General features: G+C 38.0%; 1 protein-coding gene across 1 annotated transcript in view; it reads right to left on the reverse strand.

Annotated features, from left to right (window-relative positions):
• The window catches only part of L2HGDH (L-2-hydroxyglutarate dehydrogenase), a gene marked incomplete at its 3' end in the record, with an annotated part of 52,782 nt that extends 26,238 nt beyond the window's left edge, over positions 1-26,544 (reverse strand). Inside the window, exons 1-4 of the mRNA XM_079699867.1 lie at positions 26,390-26,544; positions 16,117-16,232; positions 15,284-15,435; positions 9,929-10,060 (exon numbers count right to left, since the gene is read on the reverse strand). Coding sequence (XP_079555993.1) covers positions 9,929-10,060; positions 15,284-15,435; positions 16,117-16,232; positions 26,390-26,529 — 540 coding nt within the window. The 5' untranslated portion in view covers positions 26,530-26,544. The remainder of the gene's footprint in view (positions 1-9,928; positions 10,061-15,283; positions 15,436-16,116; positions 16,233-26,389) is intronic.
• Positions 26,545-26,986: the final 442 nt, after the last annotated feature.

Genomic DNA, 26,986 nt, shown 5'->3' on the forward strand with positions numbered 1-26,986 from the left:
ACCTAGGTATTTTATTCTTTTTGTTGCAATGGTAAATGGGAGTGTTTCCTTAATTTCTCTTTCAGATTTTTCATCATTAGGATATAGGAATGCAAGAGATTTCTGTGCATTAATTTTGTATCCTGCATCTTTACCAAATTCATCAATTAGCTCTCCTAGTTTTCTGGTGGCATCTTTAGGATTCTCTACGTATAGTATCATGTCATCTGCAACAGTGACAGTTTTACTTCTTCTTTTCCAATTTCAATTCCTTTTATTTCTTTTTCTTCTCTGACTGCCGTGGCTAGGACTTCAAAAACTATGTTGAATAACAGTGGTGAGAGTGGACATCCTTGTCTTGTTCCTGATCTTAGAGGAAATGCTTTCAGTTTTTCACCATTGAGAACGATGTTTGCTGTGGGTTTTTGTATATGGCCTTTATTATGTTGAGGTAGGTTCCCTCTATGCCCATTTTCTGGAGAGTTATCATAAATGGGTGTTGAATTTTGTCAAAAGCTTTTTCGGCATCTATTGAGATAATCATATGGTTTTTATCCTTCAATCTGTTAATATGGTGTATCACATTGATTGATTTGTGTATATTGAAGAATCCTTGAATCCCTAGGATAAATCCCATTTGATCATGGTGTATGATCCTTTTAATGTGTTATTGGATTCTGTTTGCTAGTATTTTGTTGAGGATTTTTGCACCTATATTCATCAGTGATATTGGTCTGTAATTTTCTTTTTTTATAGTATCTTTGTCTGGTTTTGTTATCAGGGTGATGGACAGCCTCATAGCATGAGTTTGGGAGTTTTCCTTCTGCAGTTTTTTGGAAGAGTTTGAGAAGGATGGGTGTTAGCTCTTCTCTAAATGTTTGACAGAATTCACCTGTGAAGCCATCTGGTCCTGGACTTTTGTTTGTTGGAAGATTTTTAATCACAGTTTCAATTTCATTACTTGTGATTGGTCTGTTCATATTTTCTATTTCTTCCTGGTTCAGTCTTGGAAGTTATACCTTTCTAAGAATTTGTCCATTTCTTCCAGGCTGTCCATTTTATTGGCATAGAGTTGCTTGTAGTACTCTCTTAGGATGCTTTGTATTTCTGTGGTGTCTGCTGTAACTTCTCTTTTTTCATTTCTAATTTTATTGATTTGAGTCCTCTCCCTCTTTTTCTTGATAAGTCTGGCTAATGGTTTATCAATTTTGTTAATCTTCTCAAAGAACCAGCTTTTAGTTTTATTGATCTTTGCTACTGCTGTCTTTGTTTCTATTTCATGTATTTCTGCTCTGATCTTTATGATTTCTTTTCTTCTGACTTTGGGTTTTGTTTGTTCTTCTTCCTCTAGTTCCTTTAGGTATAACATTAGATTGTTCATTTGAGATTTTTCTTGTTTCTTCAGGTAGGCTTGTATTGCTATAAACTTCCCTCTTAGAACTGCTTTTGCTGCATCCCATAGGTTTTGGATTATCGTGTTTTCATTGTCATTTGTCTCTAGGTATTTTTTGAGTTCCTCTTTGATTTCTTTAGTGATCTTTTGGTTATTTAGTAACGTACTGTTAGCCTCCATGTGTTTGTGTTTTTTACGTCTTTTTCCCTGTAATTGATTTCTAATCTCATAGCGTTGTGGTCAGAAAAGATGCTTGATATGACTTCAATTTTCTTAAATTTACTGAGGCTTGATTTGTGACCCAGGATGTGATCTATCCTGGGGAATGTTCCATGTGCAGATGAGAAGAAAGTGTAATCTGCTGTTTTTTGGATGGAATGTCCTATAAATATCAATTAAATCTATCTGGTCTATTGTGTCATTTAAAGCTTGTGTTTCCTTATTAATTTTCTGTTTGGATGATCTGTCCATTGGTGTAAGTGAGGTGTTAAAGTCCTCCACTATTATTGTGTTACTGTCGACTTCCTCTTTTAGAGCTGTTAGCAGTTGCCGTATATTGCTCCTAAGTTGGGTGCATATATAATTGTTATATCTTCTTCTTGGATTGAGCCCTTGATCATTATGTGTATCCTTCCTTGTAACATTCTTTATTTTACTTTTTTTTTTTTTTTTTTTTGCATGGTATGTGGGCCTCTCACTGTTGTGGCCTCTCCTGTTGAGGAGCATAGGCTCCGGACGTGCAGGCTCAGTGGCCATGGCTCACGGGCCCAGCCGCTCCGCGGCATGTGGGATCCTCCTGGACCGGGGCACGAACCCGTGTCCCCTGCATCGGCAGGCGGACTCTCAACCACTGCGCCACCAGGGAAGCCCGCATTCTTTATTTTAAAGTCTATTTTGTCTGATATGAGTACTACTACTCCAGCTTTCTTTTGATTTCCATTTGCATGGAATATCTTTTTCCATTCCCTCACTTCAGTCTGTATGTGTCGCTAGGTCTGAAGTGGGTCTCTTGTACACAGCATATATATATATATATATATATATATATATATATATATATATATATAAGTAAGACCCATATATATGTGTGTATATATATATATATATGGGTCTTATTTTTGTATCCATTCAGCAAGACTGTGTCTTTTGGCTGGAGCATTTAATCCATTCACATTTAAGGTAATTATCAATATATATGTTCCTATTACCATTTTCTTAATTTTGGGGTGTTTGTTTTTGTAGGTCTTTTTCTTCTCTTGTGTTTCCCACTTAGAGAAGTTTCTTTAATATTTGTTGTAGAGCTGGTTTGGTGGTCCTGAATTCTCTTAGCTTTTGCTTGTCTGTAAAGCCTTTGATTTCTGCATCGAATCTGAATGAGATACTTGGCAGGTAGAGCAATCTTGGTTGTAGGCTCTCCCCTTTCATCACTTTAAATATGTCATGCCACTCCCTTCTGGCCTGTAGAGTTTCTGCTGAGAAATCAGCTGTTAACCTTATCGGAGTTCCCTTGTATGTTACTTGTCATTTTTCCCTTGCTGCTTTCAATAATTTTTCTTTGTCTTTAATTTTTGCCAGTTTTTTGGCCAATTTGATTACTATGTGTCTTGGCATGTTTCTCCTTAGGTTTATCCTGTATGGCACTCTCTGTGCTTCCTGGACTTGGGTGGCTATTTCCTTTCCCATGTTAGGGAAGTTTTCAACTATAATCTCTTCAAATATTTTCTCAGGTCCTTTCTCTCTCTCTTCTCCTTTTGGGACCCCTATAATGCGAATGTTGGTGTGTTTAATGTTGTCCCAGAGGTCTCTTAGGCTTTCTTCATTTCTTTTCATTCTTTTTTCTTTATTCTGTTCCACAGCAGTGAATTCCACCATATTGTCTTCCAGGTCACTTATCCGTTCTTCTACCTCAGTTATTCTGCTACTGATTCCTTCTAGTGTATTTTTCATTTCAGTTATTGTATTGTTCATCTCTGTTTGTTTGTACTGTAATTCTTCTAGGTCTTCCTTAAACATTTCTTGCATCTTCTTGACCTTTGCCTCCATTCTTTTTCCGAGGTCCTAGATCATCTTCACTATCATTATTCTGAATTCTTTTTCTGGAAGGTTGCCTATCTCCACTTCATTTAGTAGTTTTTCTGGGGTTTTATCTTGTTCCTTCATCTGGTACATAGCCCTCTGCTTTTTCATCTTGTCTATCTTTCTGTGAATGTGGTTTTTCTTCAACAGGCTGCAGGACTGTAGTTCTTGCTTCTGCTGTCTGCCCTCTGGTGGATGAGGCTATCTAAGAGGCTTGTGCAAGTTTCCTGATGGGAGGGACTGGTGGTGGGTAGAGCTGGCTGTTGCTTGGGTGGGCAGAGCTCAGTAAAACTTTAATCCACTTCTCTGCTGATGGGTGGGGCTGGGTTCCCTCCCTGCTGGTTGTTTGGCCTGAGGCAACCCAACACTGGAGCCTACCTGGGCTCTTTTGTAGAGCTAATGGCGGACTCAGGGAAGGCTCACACCAAGGAGTACTTCCCAAAACTTCTGCTGCCAGTGTCCTTGTCCTCACAGTGAGACAGAGCCACCCCCCACCTCTGCAGGAGACACTCCAACACTAGCAGGTAGGTCTGGTTCAGTCTCCTATGGGGTCACTGCTCCTTCCCCTGGGTCCTGATGTGCACACTACTTTGTGTGTGCCCTTCAAGAGTGGAGTCTCTGTTTACCCCAGTCCTGTCGAAGTCCCGCAATCAAATCTCGCTAGCCTTCAAAGTCTGATTCTCTAGGAATTCCTCCTCTAGTTGCCAGGCCCCCAGGGAAGCCTGACGTGGGGCTCAGAACCTTCACTCCAGTGGGTGGACTTCTGTGGTATAAGTGTTCTCCAGTTTGTGAGTCACCACCCAGCAGTTATGGGATTTGATTTTATTGTGATTGTGCCCCTCCTACCATCTCATTGTGGCTTCTCCCTTGTCTTTGGATGTGGGGTATCTTTTTTGGTGAGTTCCAGTGTCTTCCGGTTGATGATTGTTCAGCAGTTAGTTGTGATTCCAGCGCTCTCACAAGAGGGAGTGAGAGCACGTCCTTCTACTCTGCCATATTGAACCAATCTTCTAATCTCTTTAATACTAGTATCTTTCCCCCTTAAGTATGGCATCAGTCTAAATAACCAGTTCTGCTATAGACTGAACGTCTGTGTGCCTCCAAAATTCATATGTTGAAACCTAATGACCCATGTGACGGTATTTGGAGGTGGGGCCTTTCAGAAGTGATTAGGTCATGAGGATGGAGGCTTCATGAATGGGATTACTGCCTTTATAAAAGAGACTCCAGAGAGTTCCCTTACCCCTTATGCCATGTGAGAACACAGCAAGAAGATGGTGTATGAAACAGGAAGTGGGTCCTCACCAGACATCAAATCTTCCAGAGCCTTGATCTCAGACTTCCAGCCTCTAGAACTGTGAGAAATAAATATCTGACATTTATAAGCTAACTGGTTCACGGTACTTTGTTGCAGCAGTCCCAACTGACTAAGACAAGCTCTTATATGAGTTATTCACAACCCTGGTTTAAAGATATCCTAGGATCTCTCTATAATGTTTTTAAATAGCCTATTTTACTCTGCAGAGGAATTGATATGGCTTAAATGAAATAAACAGAATAAAAAATTGAGTTACAAGCAAAGCATGAGGAAAAGGGGAAAATGTAAAGCAGGAGGAAAAGAACAAACATAACTAAGTTATCTTAACAGATTTCATGAAAAGTCCCCAAGTATCTCAAACAAAACCAATTTGAATTCACTAGAATTACTGCTTAAATAAGCCCAAAATAACATCTACCACTTCTTGAAGATTAACATATGCTGGATGCCTTACATACATCACTGTATTTAATTCTCAGAACAACCTGCATTTTACAAATGAGGAATTTGAGGTTTAGAACAATTTTAACCCACTCAAGGTAAACAGCTGTTAAATAGGCAGGTATGAGATTTAAATCTATGTCTGTCTGGCTTCTCAGCCACCATATTCTGCTGCTCACCTTATGTCAGATCCTACTTTATGGAAAAAAAAAAAGACAGAATATAGTGAGATAAAATAAAGAATAATATGTCAAAATTCCCTGAAGTCTAGAAATTACTAACCTATGATATTCAAGAGTAGCAGAAAGAAATCAGGTATTCTAAAAATAACTATAAATAAGTGGTGTTGATGGTATCATGGTGAGCATAGCTGCCTCCCAAAAATAAATATAAATGGCTTTGACCTCCCACCTCAAGGCTCCCCTCTCTGCCATGTCCAATTCCATCCTATGTACCAGAACTTGATTAACCTTCCTAAATTAGCACAGTTTGCATATCACTTTCTTGCCTAAATCCTTCAGTGGCTCCCTACTGTTTGATCAGGAGCTGGTAATCTTTTCTGTAAAGGGCCAGATAGTAAATATTTTTGCCCACGTGAGGCTTAGGATCTCTGTTTCAATTACTCGAGTTGGCTGTTTGGCACAAAAGCAGCCATAGACAACACATAAATGAATAAGTATGATTGTACTCCAATAAAAATTTATTTGTGGACACTGATATTTGAGTTTCATATAATTTTCATATGTCACAGAATATTATTCTTCTTTTAATTTTTTCAACCATTTAAAACAGCTTATAGGTCTTTAAAAATATGTGGTGGGCTGGATTTGGCCCACAGGCCATAGTTTGCCAATCCTGGCTTAAGACCATGTAGCAGTTGCCCAAGGCCTGAAAGAAATAGCCAAAATTAGATATTCAGTGAAGGTGTCTTCTTTTTTAAAAAAAATTAGTCATTCATTCACTATCTCAGAGAGATAAGAAATACATGGGGAGAGGAAAAGGGAGAAGAAGACCTACTCCCCCAAGCTAAAAACTTTGATTATTCTGACTGAGTCTGAGGGGAGGGAAAGGTGAGGTTTTCTGGAGTTGAAGATGCTATGACTTTCTCTGCAGGAAGAACTCATTTAACACTATTTGGATTCCTAGTCTCTTGGGAACTTTATACTAATTAAGAAAATCAAATATTTTCATCTAACTTTAACTACAGATAACAAGGGGAAAAAATCTATTTCTATCTTGTCTTTTTGTGAAAGGATTTGAAGCAGCCTGTAAAAACAAACAAACAAGAAACACATACAAAACAATATATGCTAGCATTAAATATTGAGCCAGACAAGTATATGGGTTGGAAAGGAAGAAATAAGTTATTATTTGCAGATGACACGATTGTACATAGAAAATACAAAATAACTGGGACTTCCCTGGTGGTCCAGTGGTTAAGACTCCACACTTCCACTGCAGGGGTCATGGGTTCGATCCCTGGTTGGGGAACTAAGATCCCACATGCCATATGGTGCGGCCAAAAAAAAAAAAAAAGAATCTATAGACAAACTATTAGAATCAATAAGTGAATTCAACAACCAAGATGAATACATGGTCAAAAACCAGTTTGATTTCCATATATCTGTAATGTATAAGTAGAAAATAAACTTTAAATAACAATACTATTTATGAGAGTATAAAAAATCAAATACCTAGAAATAAATCTAAGAGACATGTAAGACCTCTACACTGAAAACTGTAATACATTTTTTTCAATAAATTAAAGATTAAGATAAATGGAGTGATTCATGTTCATGGATTGGAAGATTCAATATTGTAAATATGTCAACTGTCTGCAAATATGTCCACCTACATATTCAGTGCAATCTCAATCGAAATCACAACAGGTTATCTTGTGGACCTAAAATGTATATGGAAATGCAAAGATCCAAGAATAGGCAATACAATGTTGAAGAAGAACAACATTGAAAGACTTACTCAACCAGATGTATAGACCTATTGAAAAGCTATAGTAACTAAGACATTATGGTAGTGGTACAAGAAGAGACAACAGAAGAGAAGAGAGTCCAGACACAGAGCCCACCTATATATAGTCACCTGGTATCACAAAGGTAACACTGCAGTGCAGTGGGGAAATAATGTCTTTTTGATAAATGGTGCTAGGCTAACTGGATATCTACATATGAGGGGAAAAAAGTGTACCTTGACCCCATCTTATACCATAAACAAAAATCAATTCCAAATTGATGGTAGATCTAAATTCGAAAGGTAAAACAACATAGCTTTTAGAAAAAAAGCATAGGAGAATATCTTCCTGATGCTGAAATAGGCAAAGATTTCTCAGAGTACAAAAAAGCACTAAGCATAAAAGAGAAATATATGCATAGATTGATTGAATGATTACATTAAGACTAAGAACCTCTGTTCATCTAAAGACACTATTAAGAGTGAAAACACAAGCCACAGAGTCATAGAAGATATCTATTGTGTATATATATATATATATATATATATATATATATATATATATATATATACACAAACACATATATACAACAAAAGACACATATTCAGACTATATAATGAACTTATAAAATTAATAAGAATTAATTGTTAAGAAGGACAGTCAACCCAATAGAAAAATGGGCAAAGGACTTAGTTACTTCACAAAAGAAAATATCCAAATGGCCAGTAAACAAATGAAAAGGTGTACAATTTTATGAGTCAACAGGGAAACTATAATATTATACTACTACATAGCCATCAGAATGGCTAAAATGAAAACAACAAACAATATCAAGTGTTGGTGAAAATAAGGAGCAATTGTAACTCTCATACACTGCTGATAAGAGTATTATTTGGGACAAATGCTATGGAAAACTCTTTGGCAGTACCTGCCACAGCTAAACATATATATAAATTATGACCATAGTTTCCCTCCGAGGTATATCCCCAACGAAAGTGTGTACATGTGTTCACCAAAATAGATGTGCTAGAATGTTCTTAGTAGCAGTATTTGCAAGAGCTCCAAATTGGAAACTACCCAAAACGCCCAACAACAGTATAAAGAACCATGCTATATTCATACAAAGGATTATTATACAGCAACGACAACAAATTATAACTACATGCAATAATATGGATGAATTTTATAAACAATATTGAATAAAAGAAGTCCAGACACAAACGAGTACATACTATATGATTCTACTTACATAAAATTCAAAAATCTATGATGTAAAAGAACAGTGGTCATCCTTAAGGGAAAGGTAGTGTCTAGAAGGGGGCATGAGGGGAATACTGAGAAGCTGGTAACGTTCTGTTTGTTGATCTGGATGCTGATCACACTTAACGAAAATTCATCCAGCTGTATACATTTATGATTTTGGATGTATGCTGTGATTCAATAAAAAGTTCCAAAAAATCAGAGCATATAGAAAACAAAGGTGGAAAGATAAGATGAAACAAAGAGCAAAGTTAATATATGAAAATAAAAATGTATGCTTAATGCTCTAGATATTTGGCAAGAGTAGGGCACAAATGTGTTTCTGCTTAGAGCCAAAGCAAACAGGAAAATACAATCAGTTAAAGAATTCAGTGTCCATAGATAAAAACAAGCCAATTGTGCTCAGGAAAAACAAAATTATTCTTAGAACTGGAGTCTGAAATTTCTCCTGAGTGTTCTCAGAGAGATGTTGTTTGACAGTGGACCTATGTCCTCAACCACCTCCTTATAGTAGAGGCCTCAGTGAGTGACACAATGACTTTCTCCATAGGCTGATGCCATAAAACCAAAACACAACTCAAGGAGAGTAATCTGGGGTCAAGAAGTAGGATGGGGAGAGAAAAACACTACAGTGTAGGTGTACTACAATCTGATGGTCTGGAGAGATGTATAAGAATGAATGGTCTACATATCATCCAGGCTCTATCCCTTAAATAATGTTTCTCTAAAGCAAGCTTTTGATAAGCACTGCCTGACAGTGAGTTCAAGGTCACACTCGCTAAGACAGGTACCCACAGTCCAGCTATTGGAATATGTCATTAAAACACTGGGGAATGGGGAACAGGAGATACAGTGATTCATTGGAACAGTCAGTGGAATGAGAGTTGGACGGATAGCCTCTAAAAGGCTATCAAGGGAAGTTGATATGCAGAGTAACTATTATATTATTATTCGTGTTTCTATCACAAATACAAGAAAGAAGATCTGGTTTTCCCCACAGCATGTTTTAAGCCAGAAACTCTATAACCCACCCTCCTGAAACAGATCCAATATTGTAGCCACCCTCCTCAAAAATTTTTAGTGGCTACCTATGCCTACTGGATAAACTTCAAAGTTATCAGCATGGATATCAAGCCCTTTATGTGGGCTAATTCTGCCTTCCCAGTCTCATCTATTATCTCTTGCTACACACCCTATGATCCAACCACATCTCACCACTCATTGGTTTCCAAACATGCCATAGAGTCTCAGACCTCCTCTTGCTTTTGCCTGTGTTCTTCAGGACCTGGTAGTTTCTTGTAGGAAAAGAAGAAATCAGGTGTCCAGAGTTTGTGGCAATGCCCTCTTGTGTCTGGCACCTTAATGCTTCTGTAACAGGATTATTTAACTGTCTCTATGATTCCTGCTTCTTATAACCCCACCCTTAGCCTCCATGTCACAGGACTGAGCCCTATCCCTGTGAGCCTGTGTGTGGGGTTAGTGAATCACTTACCCTACAATATGGCTCCTTCTTTTTTATGTCCTCTTGCTGGATCAGCCTCAGGTTCTGGACACCATTCTGCAGGCCTCTCTCATACAGGGCCTTAAGTCTGGGAATTTCTTCTTGTTCAACAGCTACTATAAGCTTAAAAAGAAAAAAGATAAAGAACATGAATAGAGTTAAATATATCATCAGCTATGATAGATAAAATCAATAGAAAATCACAAATTAGTATATGATTCAAATTGGGTTGATTTTTTAAAACTGTTTTTGCTTCATGTATCTACTTCTCACTTTCTTCATGACTTCACTTTCTTCCTCCACCAAAAAATTTTGTCTTAAGACTGCATTAAAACAAAGGTGAGATGTAGCCTCAATTGTCACTTCTGCTATCACAGTTGCTACATGCACCTTGGCCAGAAGTATCACCATCACTCCCTCAATCCCAGAGGGGAAAGAAGCACAGGTTGCTTAGTCTTTACATTAAAAACCAAACAAAAAACAAAAGCGAAACAAAACTAAACAAAAACCAGTACATCAGAAAGACAGGCAATATTCAGTATAATGGAATATCACTAACGAAAACTATTTTATTTTTTGGAATAAACTACATTTCAAAGTATTTACTAATGCATTCTGTTGCAGAGGAGAAAAACAGAAAATTCATCAAGACTCTTTTTCTATTTATTTCTGGGCAAGGTATCTGAGGTGGTTTCTTACTTAACAGCTACCAGCAAAGGAAAGCACAGATGATATTCACAAGTACATCAGAATTCAAAAATCACTATTTCATAGCCAGGAGTCAACCAAACTCCATAAAGTAATACTTTTAATCAAGGTGTAAAGGTTATTTAAATCAACAAATAATTAACCTTAAAAATACATGTGGAATCATAGGGCACTATCAAGAAAGTGAAAAGATAACCCAATGAATGGGAGAAAATACTTGCAAATCATTATCGCTGATAAGGCTCTAATATGCAGAATATATAAAGAACTCTTTAGAAACTCTGTACAAACTTCCAAATATGAAATAAACAAGTCACAGGGATGTAATGTACAGCATGGTGACTACACTTAATAATTGTGTATTGCATATTTGAAAGTTGCTAAGAAAGTAGATCTTAAAAGTACTCATCACAAGAAAAAAAATACTTTTTCTTACTGTGGTGACAGATGTTAACTAGACTTATTGTGGTGATCATTTCACAATACATACAAATATCAAATCATTGTGCTGTACACCTGAAACTAATATAATATTATATGTTAATTATACCTCAATTTAAAGAAATAAAAGGACTACAAACTTGAGAAAAAAAAAAAAAGAAGTTGGGGAGGGGCAGACACTCAGAGGCTCAAATCAGTGACTGAACCAGGAAAACTCTGAAATCAGGTCATTAAGTCACATTGACACCGTTGTGGCCTGGAAGCAGCAATCTGTAAGTTAATACCTGGAGCTGAGCTGAGATGGATTAGAAGCAATGATGTGATTTGATGTGAAGAGGGAATATGAAGTAGTGTTCAAGGCTCCAGAAAGAAGTAGGAGTTACAGAGCTCAAAATCATCCTGTGGGTAGGCATGGGGCATGGTATGTTCCTCAAAGGTGGATGTTATGGATGTTGTCTGGTTCCTTTGGCTTAAAGGATTAAAAAAAAAACAAAAACAAAAAACTCATAACTCAACCATAAAAACTGTAAATACAGTTTTATATCTTGCTTTTTTTACTTAACATTATATCAGGACCATTTTCCCACATCATTAAAAAAAAATCTTCATAGCATCTTTAATGGCGACAATGAACTTTTATTCTTAAAAATTACATGAAGAAGAATTATAAGGAAATATTATGAACAGCTGTATGCAACAAATTAGATAATCTACACGAAATGGGAAAATTCTTAGAAAGACACAAACTTCTGAAACTGACTCAAGAAGAAAAAGAGTATCTGAATAGACCCATAACAAGAAATGGAATTAGTAACTGTAAAGGCTCAGGCCTCATGAATGCTACCAAATGTTTAAAGAAGAATTAATACCAATTCTTCACAAACTCTTCCAAAAAACAGAAGAGAAGGGAACACTTCCTAATTCTGTAAGGCCAGTTAACACTCAAACGAGACACAGATATCAAAAGAAAACAAAACTGCATATCAATATCCGTTATGACTACTGATATAAAAATTCTGAACAAAATACTAGTATATTGAATGCAGTGACATATAAAAAGGATTATATACCATGACCAAGTGGGATTTATTGCATGAATGCAAGATCTATTTAACATCCAAAAGTCAATTAATGTAATAAATTCATATTAATAGAATAAAGGACAAAACCACATGACTGCCTCAAGAGACATAGAAAAGGCATTTGAGAAAATCCAACACCTTTTCATGATTAATATCAACAAACTGCAGGTAAAAAGGAACTTCCTCAGTCTGATAAAGGGCATCTACAAAAAACCCACAGCTATCATTATACTTAATAGTGAAAGACTGAATGCTTTCTCCCTAAAATCAAGAAAACACAAAGATATCCACTTTCACTACTTTTATTCAACATTGTATTAGAAATTCTACCCAGGTAAATTAGGCAAGAAAAAAAGTAAAACTATCTTATTTGCAGATGACATGATCCTGCACATAGAAAATCCTAAGGAATCCACACACACACACACATACGAAAAACTATTAGACTAAAAAATGAGTTCACCAAAGTTGAAGCATAAAAATCAATACACAAAAATCAATCATATTCTATACATTAGCAATGAATAAACCAAACTGAAATTAAGAAAACAATTCCCCTCACAAAAGCATCAGAAAGAATAAAATATCAAGGAATAAAATTACAAAAGAAGTGCAAGACCTGTAAAATGAAAATTTTTTTTAATTTTTGAAAGAAATTAAAGAAGATCTAAATAAGTGGGAAGATATCCCAAGTACATGGTTTGCAAAATTTAATATTGTTAAGATGGCAATACTCCCCAAACTGATCTGTAGATTCAATATAATGGCTAACAAAAATCCCAGCTGCCTTTTTTGGAGAAACTGACAAACTGACCCTAAAATTCATATGGAAATGCAAGGGACCCAGAATAGCCAAAACACTCTTGAAAAAGAACAAAGTTGGAGGACTCACACTTACTGATTTCAAAAAACAAAGAGCTACAATAAACAAGACAGTGTGGTACTGGCATAACGATAGACACACATCAATGGAATGGAATTGAGAATCCTAAACAAACCTTCCTACACTTACGCTCAACTGATTTTTGATACAGGTGCCAAAACAATGTAGAAAGAATAGTTTTTTCAACAAATGGTGCTGAGACAACTGGATATCCACGTGCAAAAGAATGAAGTTGGAACTCTTCCTCACACCATATACCAAAATTAATTAAAAAGTGAACCTAGGGCTTCCTTGATGGCGCAGTGGTTGAGAGTCCGCCTGCCGATGCAGGGCACACGGGTTCGTGCCCCGGTCCGGGAGGATCCCACATGCCGCGGAGCAGCTGGGCCCGTGAGCCATGGCCGCTGAGCCTGCGCATCCAGAGCCTGTGCTCCGCAACGGGAGAGGCCACAACAGTGAGAGGCCCGCGTACCGCAAAAAAAAAAAAAAAAAAAAAAGTGAACCTACACTGGAGGAATACGTGTAGGGGTAGAAGCTCTGCTTCTGGTGGTGGGGTCTGGGGAAGGGGCAGTAGGCCATCTGCAAAGGTGGTAAGAAACACCTGAAGCAGCCCAAGAAGCAGGCCAAGAAGTTGGATGAGGATGATAAGGCATTCAAGCAGAAACAAAAAGAGAAGCAAAAGAAACTTGAGGAGCTAAAAGCAAAGGCTGCAGGGAAGGCCCTCCTGGCGATGGTTGGAATTAAGAAATCTGTCAAAAAGTAAGCTGTTCCTTGTGCCAGAGGCAATGGTGATCCTTAATTCCATTCCTGTTTAAATAACTGGATTCCCTGCCATAACATCTGTTGCCACCTATAATTAGAATGAAGTGCTGTCTTGAAGCCTGCTATACATTTAAGAACAAACTTTTGTTAAAGTTTAAAAAAATGAAATCATACAGTGGTTCATGTTCTCTTTAGTTCTTTTCATTCGGCCATTTCTACCTTAGCTGTGAGGTCAGAGCAAACCCAGCCCAGAATCCTGCCGAAGTCTGTGTTTCAGTCTTTGTTCTAGCTCCAATTCTATAATACTCAGAATTAAACCAACTCATTTGGGGGAAAAAAACTATCACAGATCTAAACATCAGAGCTAAGGCTTTGACATTAGAAGAAAATGTAGGAGCAATTTTTCATGATCTAAAGTTAGGCAATGATTTCTTAGATATGACACTAAAAGTATAAGCAACAAAAGAAAAAAAAAGATAAACTAGACTTCATCAAAATTAAAAGTTTCTGTGCTTCAAAGGATACCATCAAGAAATAAAAAAGAAAATCTACAGAATGGGAGAAAATATTTAGTAATATTTAAAATACCATCATTACTATTGCTATTATTTTATTTAAAATATATATATTTTTTAATATTTTAGTAGTATTTTAGTAAATATCATATAGCTGATAAGGGATATTTATATATCCAGAATATATAAATAACTCACACAAATCAACAATAAAAAGACAAATAACTCAATTTTAAAATGAGCAAAAGATTTGAATAGATATTTCTCCAAAGAAGATAAATGAATGGCCAATAAGTATATGAAAAGATGCTTAACATCATTAATTACTATGTTTGATTATATAAAAACCACAATGATATAGCACTTCACATCCTCTAGGATAGCTAAAATGAAACAGACAATAACAGGTGTTCATGAGGATGTGAGGATATTGGAATCCTTGTTAACTGCTGATGGGGATGTAAAATAGTACACCACTTTGGAAAACAGTTTCACACTTCCTCAAAATGTTAAACATGTAGTTACCATATGACCCAGCAACTCCACTCATAGGTATATACCTGACAGAAATGAAAACATAGGTCCATACAAAAACTTGTACATAAATGTCCATAGCAGCATTATTCATAGTAGCCAAAAAGTGGAAACAACCCAAATGTCCATCAACTGATAAATGGATAAACAAAATGTGGTATACCAATACAATGGAGTATAAGGAGGAATGAAGTACTGATTCATGCCACAAGATGAACGAACCTTGAAAACACTATGCTAAGTGAAAGAAGCCAATCACAAAAGACAACATATTGTATGATCCCATTTATATGAAACATCTAGATTTTGCAAATTACATGGATACAGAGAAAGAAAAGCCAGGCATTTTTTAAATCAACATTTAAGATTATTAAGTAAATGCTATTTATAAATAAGTCAAGGCCCTAGTAAAATGCCATACCTTGCCACATTGCTTGTAGGAAATTCCCTTTTGGTTACAGTACTCATAGATGAGGGCTGCGCCTTGTACACATAACTTAGCTTTCAGAGATTCAGGTTTATAATAAATTCCACTATGTATGACACCACTGTTATGTCCAGTCTGATGAATAGCTATAGAACAAGAGAAACAGGTTAAGAGAAACTACATGACTCATTCAAAACTTAAGAAGTGGGGGAATACACTTACATTTGAAGCTATTAGAGACCACTATTTAAAATTCTGCCTGAGTTTGTTCTTATAGTCAGAGCACTTCTAGCCTCCCGTAGCAGCCAACCATGGTGTCTGTGTCACATCCCTCCAGCCCATCTCTGATTTCAGCTACAACTTTGGTGCACAAACCGCCCCCCTCACCACCAGCAAACCACTTCAAGGGTCCACTACAGCTCTCTGCCTTCTGCTCCAGGGCCTTTTCTAATATTTGGGGGCAGAGGGACTCAACACCCTATGGACGATCCTTAACCAAAGGGACAGAAGCTGATGGATAAATGAGCACAATCCTGGGAAACATTAGGTAGCTCCTCGGAGGCCTCAGTGGAATTAAGCTCACAGCTGCAACCTAGATAACGCACCCTCACGAGGTTTTTCCTCCTTCCCTGTTTACTCTCCCCACCTCCTCACTCCTGCCTCCTCGGATAACCTTGAAAAAAATCACCTACACCCAAATCCTAGCCCTAGGCTCTGCTTTCTAAAGAATCCAAACTGGGACACTAACATCGACATTCAGCATGAAAGATGTAGAACTGACAAAATGAGCAGGTGCTCAGGTTAAGCAACAATGAGAACATACATACCTAAATCTTTCTCCTTTTCCAGAACACCAATGGAAAGAGCTGGATGTCGCAGAATGAGTGCTCTGGCAGAGGCAAGCCCCACAATTCCGCCACCAATAATGACTACATCAAATGAGCTTTAAGAGAAAGCCACCTTTAAAGTAATGCATGTTTACAATAGACTTTATCAAACTTGACATTTTCATCATCAACTGACAAAGTATGAATTAGTAATCATTAAAATCAAATGTTTATTGGGCTTTGTGATATTTGGCTTTATACTAACGAAGAAACCTGTAAAAGTCACATGCATGTATAATCAGCTACAGCCAGCAGGCAGAGTGGCTAGTTGCCCAAGCTGCTCTAAGTCTATAATACTCTGCCCAACCTGGCTACATCAGTGGTTACTCTGTTAACTATCACACTCTCTCCTCTACCATCTATTCTTTAAAAATTCAAGTGCAATATTCTTGAGGATAAGTTAACATTAAGTCTTTAAAACCTAGTGTACAAAAATTTATAAATTTTTTATTCTGCTGAGAAGGAAACAGTCAGTGAGAACATCAAACTTAAGGAAATAAGTAGTCCAGAAACGGGCTCAGAACCAGTTTTAGCCATAACTCTGATTACACAATCATTTAAAAAATTAGAAAGGGTATGTATAGTCTATCTAAATCTAAAATGAAAAGCTTAAAAGATTGCTATAAGTACTGATCTCATGGTCAACAAATCTAGGTTTTACAGAAACGTGGCCTATCTTGCTTCTTCACCCCATTTATTTTTTTTCACTCCCTCCTGCATTATATTATTTCTATCTAAATCTTAAACATCATCTGTAAATATTTCAATGTTATTTCTAAAAGGGCTCTTTAAAAACACACACACAATGTCATTATTCTAACCAAAAAATTCAGTTTTTAAATATCATCAAATATTCACAATAAAACGTTTAGAAGAAAACATAGGAGAAAATCTTTGGTATCTAGGGCTACTTGAAGAGTTCACACCAAAGCCATGACCCATAAAAGAAAAAAAAATGATAAACTGGACTTCATCAAAATTAAAAACTTTTGCTCTGCAAAAGACTCTGTTAAGAGGATAAGAAGACAATGAACAAATTGGGAGAAAACACTTGCAAACCATATATCTGACAAAGGACTAATTTCTCAAATATATATTAAGAACTCTAAAAATAAACAAGTCAAGACTTCCCTGGTGGTGCAGTGGTTAAGAATCCACCTGCTAATGCAGGGGACATGGGTTCGAGCCCTGGTCTGGGAAGATCCCACATGCTGCAGAGCAACTAAAGCTGTGCACCACAACTACTTAGCCTGCGCTCTAGAGCCCGCGAGCCACAACTACTGAGCCCACGTGCCACAACTACTGAAGCCCGCACACCTAGAGCCCGTGCTCTGCAACAAGAGAAGCCACCGCAATGAGAAGCCCGCGCACCACAACGAAGAGTAGCCCCTGCTCTCTGCAACTAGAGAAAGCCCGCACACAGCAACGAAGACCCAACACAGCCATAAATAAATAAATAAATAAATTTATTAAAACAAACAAGTCATTTAGAGAATAGGCAAAAGACATGAACAAACATTTCATCAATGAGGACAGATATATAGATGGCAAATAAGTACATGAAAATATGTTCAATACCTTTAGTCATTAGGAAAATGCAAACTAAAACTACAATGAGACATCACTACACCCCTATTAGAATGGCTTTTTTTTAAAAAAAATGATAACAACAAATGCTGGTGAGGATGAGAGGAACTGGATCAACTCACACGTTACTGGTAGGAATGTAAAATAGTACAGCCACTCTGGAAAAACAGTATGGCAGTTTCTTAAAAAACTAAACATGTGCTTACTACATGTCTTAGCAACTGCACTCTTTGGCATTTATCCCAGAGAAATGAAAACTTACGTTCCTACAAAAACCTGTACATAAGTGTTCATAGCAGCTTTATTCACAATAGCCAAAAACTGAAACAGCCCAGATACCACTCAACTGGGGAGTGGTTAAACAAACTGCAATATATCCATATCATAGACCGTTACTCAACAATTAAATGGAACCCACTATCAACACAGGCAACACCTTAGATGGATCGCAAGGACATTATGCTGCATGAAAAAAGCCAGTCTCAAAGGGTTACATACTGTGTGATTCCACTTATATAACATTTTCAAACTGACAAAATTATAGAGCTGAAAAATAGATTCGTGGTTGCCAAAGGTTAGAAAGGGTGGAGAAATGGGATGTGAATATAAAGGGGTAGGTAACACAATCTCTGTATTGATGGAACATTTCTGTTTCTTAATTGTGGTGGCAGTTACACAAATTAACACATGTGGTTAAATTGCATAGTAACACACACACAAATGAGTGCATGTAACAGCAAAGGAAATCATAAACAAAATGAAAAGACAATCCACAGAATGGGAGAAAATATTTGTAAATGATGCAACCAACAAGGGATTAGTCTCCAAAATTTACAAACAGCTCACATGACTCAATATCAAAAAAAACAAACAACTCAATCAAAAATTGGGCAGAAGAGCTAAATAGACATTTCTCCAAAGGAGACATACAGATGTCCAACAGGCACAAGAAAAGATGCTCAACATCACTAATTATTAGAGAAATGCAAATCAAAACTTCAATGAGATATCACCTCACACCAGTCAGAATGGGCATCATCAAAAAATCTACAAACAATAACTGTTGGAGAGGGTGTGGAGAAAAGGGAACCTTCTTGCACTGTTCGTGGGAATATAATTTGTTACAGCCACTATGGAGAACAGTGTGGAGGTCCCTTGAAAAATGAAAATAGAACTACCATATGACCCAGCAATCCCACTACTGGGCATGTATCCAGAGAAAAACATGGTTCAAAAGAATACATGCACCCCAATGTTCATTGCAGTGCTGTTTACAATAGCGAGACATGGACGCAACCTAAATGTCCATCGACAAATGAGTGGATAAATATGTGGTACATATATAAAATGAAATACTACTCAGCCATTAAGAAGAATGAAATAATGTCATCTGCAGCAACATGGATAGACCTGGAGATTATCATACTAAGTGAAGTAAGTCAGACAGAGAAAGATAAATATCATATGATATTGCTTATATGCAGAATCTAAAAACAAATGATACAAATGAACTTATTTACAAAACAGAAATAGACTCACAGACTTAGAGAACAAACTTATGGTTACCAGGGGGCAGGGTCAGGGGAGGGAGGGAGTTTGGGATTGACATGTACACACTGCTACATTTAAAACAGATAACCAACAAGGACCTTCTGTATAGCACCGGGAACATTGCTTAATATTCTGTAATAAGCTAAATGGGAAAAGAATTTGAAAAAGAATAGATACATGTATATGTATAACTGAATCACTTTGCTGTACACCTGAAACTAACACAACATTGTTAATCAACTATGCTCCAATATAAAATATAAATTAAAAAAAAACATGAATTCACTTGACATCAGATTTCTAAATTGTGGCACTGAAATCAAGAAGTCAATGGAGCCCCAGCAATCAGAGAAGAAAAGGATATAAAAGGAATCCAAATTGGAAAAGAAGAAGTAAAGCAGTCACTGTTTGCAGATGACATGATACTATACATAGAGAATCCTAAAGATGCTACAAAAAAACTACTAGAGCTAATCAATGAATTTGGTAAAGTAGCAGGATACAAAATTAAGGCACAGAAATCTCTGGCATTCCTATACACTAATAATGAAAAATCTGAAAGTGAAATCAAGAAAACACTCCCATTTACCAGTGCAACAAAAAGAATAAAATATCTAGGAATAAACATACCTAAGGAGACAAAAGACCTGTATGCAGAAAATTATAAGACACTGATGAAAGAAATTAAAGGTGATACAAATAGATGGAGAGATATACCATGTTCTTGGATTGGAAGAATCAACATTGTGAAAATGACTCTACTATCCAAAGCAATCTACAGATTCAATGCAATCCCTATCAAACTACCACTGGCATTTTTCACAGAACTAGAACAAAAAATTTCACAATTTGTATGGAAACACAAAAGACCCCAAATAGCCAAAGCAATCCTGAGAATGAAAAAGGGAGCTGGAGGAATCAGGCTCCCTGACTTCTGACTATGCTACAAAGCTACAGTAATCAAGACAGTATGGTATTGGCACAAAAACAGAAATATAGATCAATGGAACAGGATAGAAAGCCCAGAGATAAACCCACACACATACGGTCACCTTATCTTTGATAAAGGAGGCAGGAATGTACAGTGGAGAAAGGACAGCCTCTTCAATAAGTGGTGCAGGGAAAACTGGACAGGTACATGTAAAAGCATGAGATTAGATCACTCCCTAACACCATACACAAAAATAAGCTCAAAATGGATTAAAGAACTAAATGTAAGGCCAGAAACTATCAAACTCTTAGAGGAAAACATAGGCAGAACACTCTATGACATAAATCACAGCAAGATCTTTTTTGACCCACCTCCTAGAGAAAGGGAAATAAAAACAAAAATAAACAAATGGGACCTAATGAAACTTCAAAGCTTTTGCACAGCAAAGGAAACCATAAACAAGACCAAAAGACAACCCTCAGAATGGGAGAAAATATTTGCAAATGAAGCAACTGACAAAGGATTAATCTCCAAAATTTACAAGCAGCTCATGCAGCTCAATAACAAAAAAACAAACAACCCAAGCCAAAAATGGGCAGAAGACCTAAATAGACATTTCTCCAAAGAAGATATACAGATTGCCAACAAACGCATGAAAGAATGTTCAACATCATTAATCATTAGAGAAATGCAAATCAAAACTACAATGAGATATCATCTCACACCTGTCAGAATGGCCATCATCAAGAATTCTAGAAACAATAAATGCTGGAGAGAGTGTGGAGAAAAGGGAACACTCTTGCACTGCTGGTGGGAATGTGAATTGGTACAGCCACTATGGAGAACAGTATGGAGGTTCCTTAAAAAACTAAAAATAGAACTACCATATGACCCAGCAATCCCACTACTGGGCATATACCCTGAGAAAACCATAATTCAAAAAGAGACATGTACCAAAACGTTCATTGCAGCTCTATTCACAATAGCCCAGAGATGGAAACAACCTAAGTGTCCATCATCGGATGAATGGATAAAGAAGATGTGGCACATATATACAATGGAATATTACTCAGCCATAAAAAGAAATGAAACTGAGCTATTTATAATGAGGTGGATAGACCTAGAGTCTGTCATACAGAGTGAAGTAAGTCAGAAAGAGAAAGACAAATACTGTATGCTAACACATATATACGGAATTTAAGGGGAAAAAAATGTCATGAAGAACCTAGGGGTAAAACGGGAATAAAGACACAGACCTACTTGAGAATGGACTTGAGGATATGGGGAGGGGAAGGGTAAGCTGTGACAAAGCGAGAGAGAGGCATGGACATATATACAGTACAAAACGTAAGGTAGATAGATAGTGGGAAGCAGCCGCATAGCACAGGGAGATCGGCTCGGTGCTTGGTGACCACCTGGAGGGGTGGGATAGGGAGGGTAGGAGGGAGGGAGACTCAAGAGGGAAGGGATGTGGGAACAGATGTATATGTATGACTGATTCAGTTTGTTATAAAGCAGAAACTAAAAAAAAAAAAAAAAAAAAAAAAAAGAGTCATGTACCAAAATGTTCACTGCAGCTCTATTTACAATAGCCAGAAGATGGAAACAACCTAAGTGTCCATCACTGGATGAATGGATAAAGAAGATGTGGCACATATATACAATGGAATATTACTCAGCCATAAAAAGAAACGAAATTGAGCTATTTGTAATGAGGTGTATAGACCTAGAGTCTGTCATACAGAGTGAAGTAAGTCAGAAAGAGAAAGACAAATACCATACGCTAACACATATATATGTAATTTAAGAAAATAAAATGTCATGAAGAACCTAGGTGTAAGACAGGAATAAAGACACAGACCTACTAGAGAATGGACTTGAGGATATGGGGAGGGGGAAGGGTAAGCTGTGACAAAGTGAGAGAGTGGCATGGACATATATACACTACCAAACGTAAAATATATAGCTAGTGGGAAGCAGCCGCATAGCACAGGGAGATCAGCTCGGTGCTTTGTGACCACCTAGAGGGGTGGGATAGGGAGGGTGGGAGGGAGGGTGATGCAAGAGGGAAGAGATGTGGGGATGTATGTATAACTGATTCACTTTGCTATAAAGCAGAAACTAACACACCATTGTAAAGCAATTATACTCCAATAAAGATGTAAAATAAATAAATAAATAAAATAAATAAATAATAATAAAAATTAAAAAAAATAAAAATAAAAAAATGAGCAAAAGATCCAAACAGACACCTCATCAAAGAAAATATACAGGTGGCAAATAAGCATATGAAAAAATGTTCCACATCATCTGTCATTAGGAAAATGCAAATTAAAACAATGAGATACCACTACACACCTATTAGAATGGCCAGAATCTGGAACACTGACAGCACTAAATACTCTTGAGGATGTGAAGCAGCAAGAGCTTCCTTTTTATCTCTGGTGGGCATGCAAAATGATACAGCCACTTTGGAAGAAGTCTGGCCGTTTCTTACAAAACTAAACATACTCTTACCATACAATCCAATAATTGTGCTCCTTGGTATTTACCCAAAGGAGCTGAAAATTTATGTTCATGAAACAAACTGCATACAGATATTTATAGCAGCTTTACTCTTAACTGCGAAACCTTGGAAGCGACTAAGATGTCCTTCAGTAATGAGTGGGTAAATAAACTGTAATACATCAAGACAATGGAATATTTTTCAGTGTTAGAAAGGAATGAACTGCCAAGCCTTGAAAAGACATGGAGGAACCTTAAATGCTTATTACTAAGTGAAAGAAGCCAACCTGAAAAGGCTACACATTGTATGATTCCAACCATATGACGTTCTGAAAAAGGCAAAACCATGGAGACAGTAAAGGGATCAGTGGTTGCTGGGGGGGAGGGGGAGGAGGCGCTGAATCTGCAGGGAATAGAGGATTTTTACAGTAGTGAAAATACTTTATATTACACTATAATGGTGGATACACCTCATTATACATTTGTCAAAACACATAGATTGTACAACCCCAAGAGTGAACCCTAACATGAACTATGGACTTTGGGTAATAATGATGTGTCAATACAGGTTTACCGGTTGTAACAAATGTACCACTCTGGTGGGGGATGTTGATACGGTGGAGGTTGGGGGTGGGCAGGGAATATGTGGGAAATCTCTGTAACTTCTGCTTAATTTTGCTGTGAACCTAAAACTGTGTCAAAAAATAAAATCTATTTTAAAAAATAAAATTAAAAAAATAAAAGAAGTCAATGGAGCATTATTTTCAAGGAGAAAAAAAGGACTTCTAACCTAGAGTTAAACTATCTCTTTTATTTTATTTTTTTAATTTATTATTTAGTTGTTTTTATTTTTGGCTGTCTTAGGTCTTCGTTGCTACGCACAGGCCTTCTCTAGTTGCAGTGAGCAGGGGCTACTCTTTGTTGCGGTGCGCAGGCTTCTCATTGTCGTGGCTTCTCGTGTTGTGCAGCACAGGTTCTAGGCATGTGGGCTTCAGTAGTTGTGGCACACGGGCTTAGTTGTTCCACGGCATGTGGAACAACTTCCATGCCAGGGCTCAAACCCGTGTCCCCTGCATTGGCAGGTGGATTCTTAACCACTGCACCACCAGGGAAGCCCAAACTATCCCATTTAAATATGAGGATTCAATAAAGATATTCTTGGGTAAACAAGGCTACAGGAACTTTAACATGCAAGAGACACTCCTAAAAATACTCCTGGACCAAAAATTAATGAGTTAACAACTCAAGAAGTTAAATATAATAAAGAAAAACAAACATATATAAACATGTATATATAATATATAAAACAAACATATATATAACAAAATATAATAAAGAAGAAAAATCTTTTATTTGAAAAGATTTATAACGTAGACAAACCTCTGGCAAGAGTAATGGGGGAAAAAGTGAGATGCCACAAATAAATAAAACAGAATAATAAAGAAAAAATACGTAAAGACACAACAAGGATCTTAAACATAATCAAAGAGTATCATGGAGATCTATATGTTAATAAATTTGATAACATAGATGAAACGGGGTGGGGGACTCTTCAGGCAAAATTACTGAGGCATAAAGAAATAGAAAATTTGAATCAATCACTATATATTAAAATAGTCATCAAAAGCTTTCTACTTAAACACACACACACACATAAATTTTACCAAACTTTCAAGGAATGGATAATCTCTATCATCAAAGATATTCCAGAAAAATTTAAAAGGCTGAGAACTCCCTAACTCATTTTGTGAAGCACATATGAACCAGATTCCAAAACTGGATAAGAAGTACACAGAAGCATCTTCTATACCAGTAAGATCCAGCTGAAAGAATAATACAAAATAAGATACTATTTACAATAGCGACAAAGCAATAAGGGAATCAAAGAATTAACCTAAGAAAAAAGAACTTCACAGAGAAAAAATTTAAACTCTATTAAATAACAAATGAGGGACTTCCCTGGTGGCGCAGTAGTTAATACTCCGCCTGTCAATGCAGGGGACACGGGCTCCAGCCCTGGTCCAGGAAGATCCCACATGCCGCGGAGCAACTAAGCCCGTGCGCCACAACTACTGAAGCCCGCGTGCCTAGAGCCCGTGCTCCGCAACAAAAGAAGCCACCGCAATGAGAAGCCCGCGCACTGCAACAAAGAGTAGCTCCTGCTCTCCGCAACTAGAGAAAGCCCATGCACAGCAATGAAGACCCAATGCAGCCAAAAAATCAACAAATAAATAAACTTTAAATAACAAATGAGTATGCATAAATGAAAAGATATGCCAAGTTCATGGATGGGAAAACTCAAAATTATAAAGAAGTAAATCTCCCCCTAATCTATCTACCTAATTTCAATAATATTTTCAAAATAATACTTTAAGATACTAAATGTTATATAGAATAAAGGTCTATAAGTAGTAAAGCAATTTAAAAAAAACAAACAAGTGCTAAACTTCTAAAACTGATGAAAATCTGAATAAGGCCGTTGGATTGTGCTAATGTCAATTTCCTGGTTTTGATACTGTTATTACAGTTATGTAAGGTGTTGCTGGGGTAAATTGGGTGAAGAAGGGTACATGAGAGCTCTCTGTTCTTTTGCAACTTCCTATGGATCTATAATCATTTCAAAATAAAAAGTATAAAAAGAAAAAATAAAAAGTATAAACAAAACCTTCACTAACCTTACCTTTCTTCCCTTAAAAAAAGGTTCCCAAAAGAGCTGTCTACAAACCCCCACGATGAATCACAAATCCTATCCCACTCTAATCCCCCTCCAATCCACTAATACACAGCAGCCAGAATCAACTTCTGAGACATCAACACTTAATCACTTCTTTAAAACCCTTTAAAAGCCTCCCAGCGCTCTTAGAATAAAATTTCACGTGTATTTAAAACAAAAACTGTGCTGTGATGTAGCCCCTCTCCGATGTCATTCCACACCATCTCTGTTCCGCTAAGCTCTAGTCACACTCATCTTGCCCACATTCTAGTTCCCGAAACAGCCAAGACCTTTCCAGCTTTGAAACCTTCGCATAAACCATTCCCTCTACAGAGAGCGGAGAAAAACAGTAGTGGCGAATGTGGTCTCCAAACTCCAAATCACAGGACGCTGAATTCTGCAGGGTTTAGTCAGCAACTAACTGAGCTGCTTCTCACAGGGGCAACTCTATGCAGCATGCGTGTGCCAGGAACTGATTGATATAAGACCGGTTTTAGTTCTTCCAAGTAACATCAGGAAGGCCAGCGAATAAACAACATATTTGATTGCTTACCGTGTTAGGTCTTTTAATCCTCAAAACGACCACTTAACGCGAGAGACTAGGATCCTATTCACAACTGAGCCTTTAAGGACCTTAACTAACCCGCCCAGAGTTGAATAGGAAGTGGCGGGGTTGTATTCAGAGCCAGAACTGTTCCTGACCTCTACTCAACACTGCCTTTCTTATTCTTTTCCTCTCGCCCACAAACCTACAGATGATCCAGGCAGGTAGCTCCTGGCATCATAGGTTGGAGCCCGGGATTCACAGGATCCCGACCCTCTCCCACGCCGAGGACAGGGAAGTAGCGCAGGGGCAGAGGTCCAGCACGAGGTACCTCTGAGAGAAGCAGCGCAGACCGCGGGGGGTCGGGCCAGCGGCTACTCACCTGGTGCTGGCTCTGCGGCCACCTTGGCACAACAGCCAGGGCTTCCCCGGCGCGGGCGCGCACGCCGCGGAGAAGCCCCCGGGAACCCCCCCGCGGGCCACTCCGCAGACACTGCCTAGATAACGTAGCGCCAGCACCATCGCCTGCGCCTCCTCCCCTGCCTCAAGCCCCAGGAGCCGGCCCTTGAGCCCTACACTGCCCAGGTCCAGGCGCTCTCTAACCCCGCCCCCAGGCAGAGGCCAATGAGGGGCGCGCCTTCGCCCCACGTGAGAGCAGCCGCCAGTGGCCAATGGACTCGCGCGGCGGAGGGCAAAGGGTAGGCCGGCGCCGCCGTAGACGCTGGGGACGCTAGCTCGCTCCCTCCTTTTGACGCTGTGAGTAGAGGAGCTAGGCCCCGGGTGGGGCGGGTCTAGGGTGGTGGTTACTCTCTGCCCTTTCCCTTCTCCCATCGCTAGGCTGACTGAAAATCTGGCCCGCCGAGTCGGGCGTCCTCGCTCTTCACCGCCGAGAGGACTCGGGGCCGCGGGAGAAAGTCGGGATGATTATGGTGAAAACTGTCGTTCGGTCAAGCCCAACGGCCTCCCTTCCTCCCGCCAG

The sequence above is a fragment of the Hyperoodon ampullatus genome (assembly GCF_949752795.1).
Source record: "Hyperoodon ampullatus genome assembly, chromosome: 3".
Classification (NCBI taxonomy): domain Eukaryota; kingdom Metazoa; phylum Chordata; class Mammalia; order Artiodactyla; family Ziphiidae; genus Hyperoodon; species Hyperoodon ampullatus.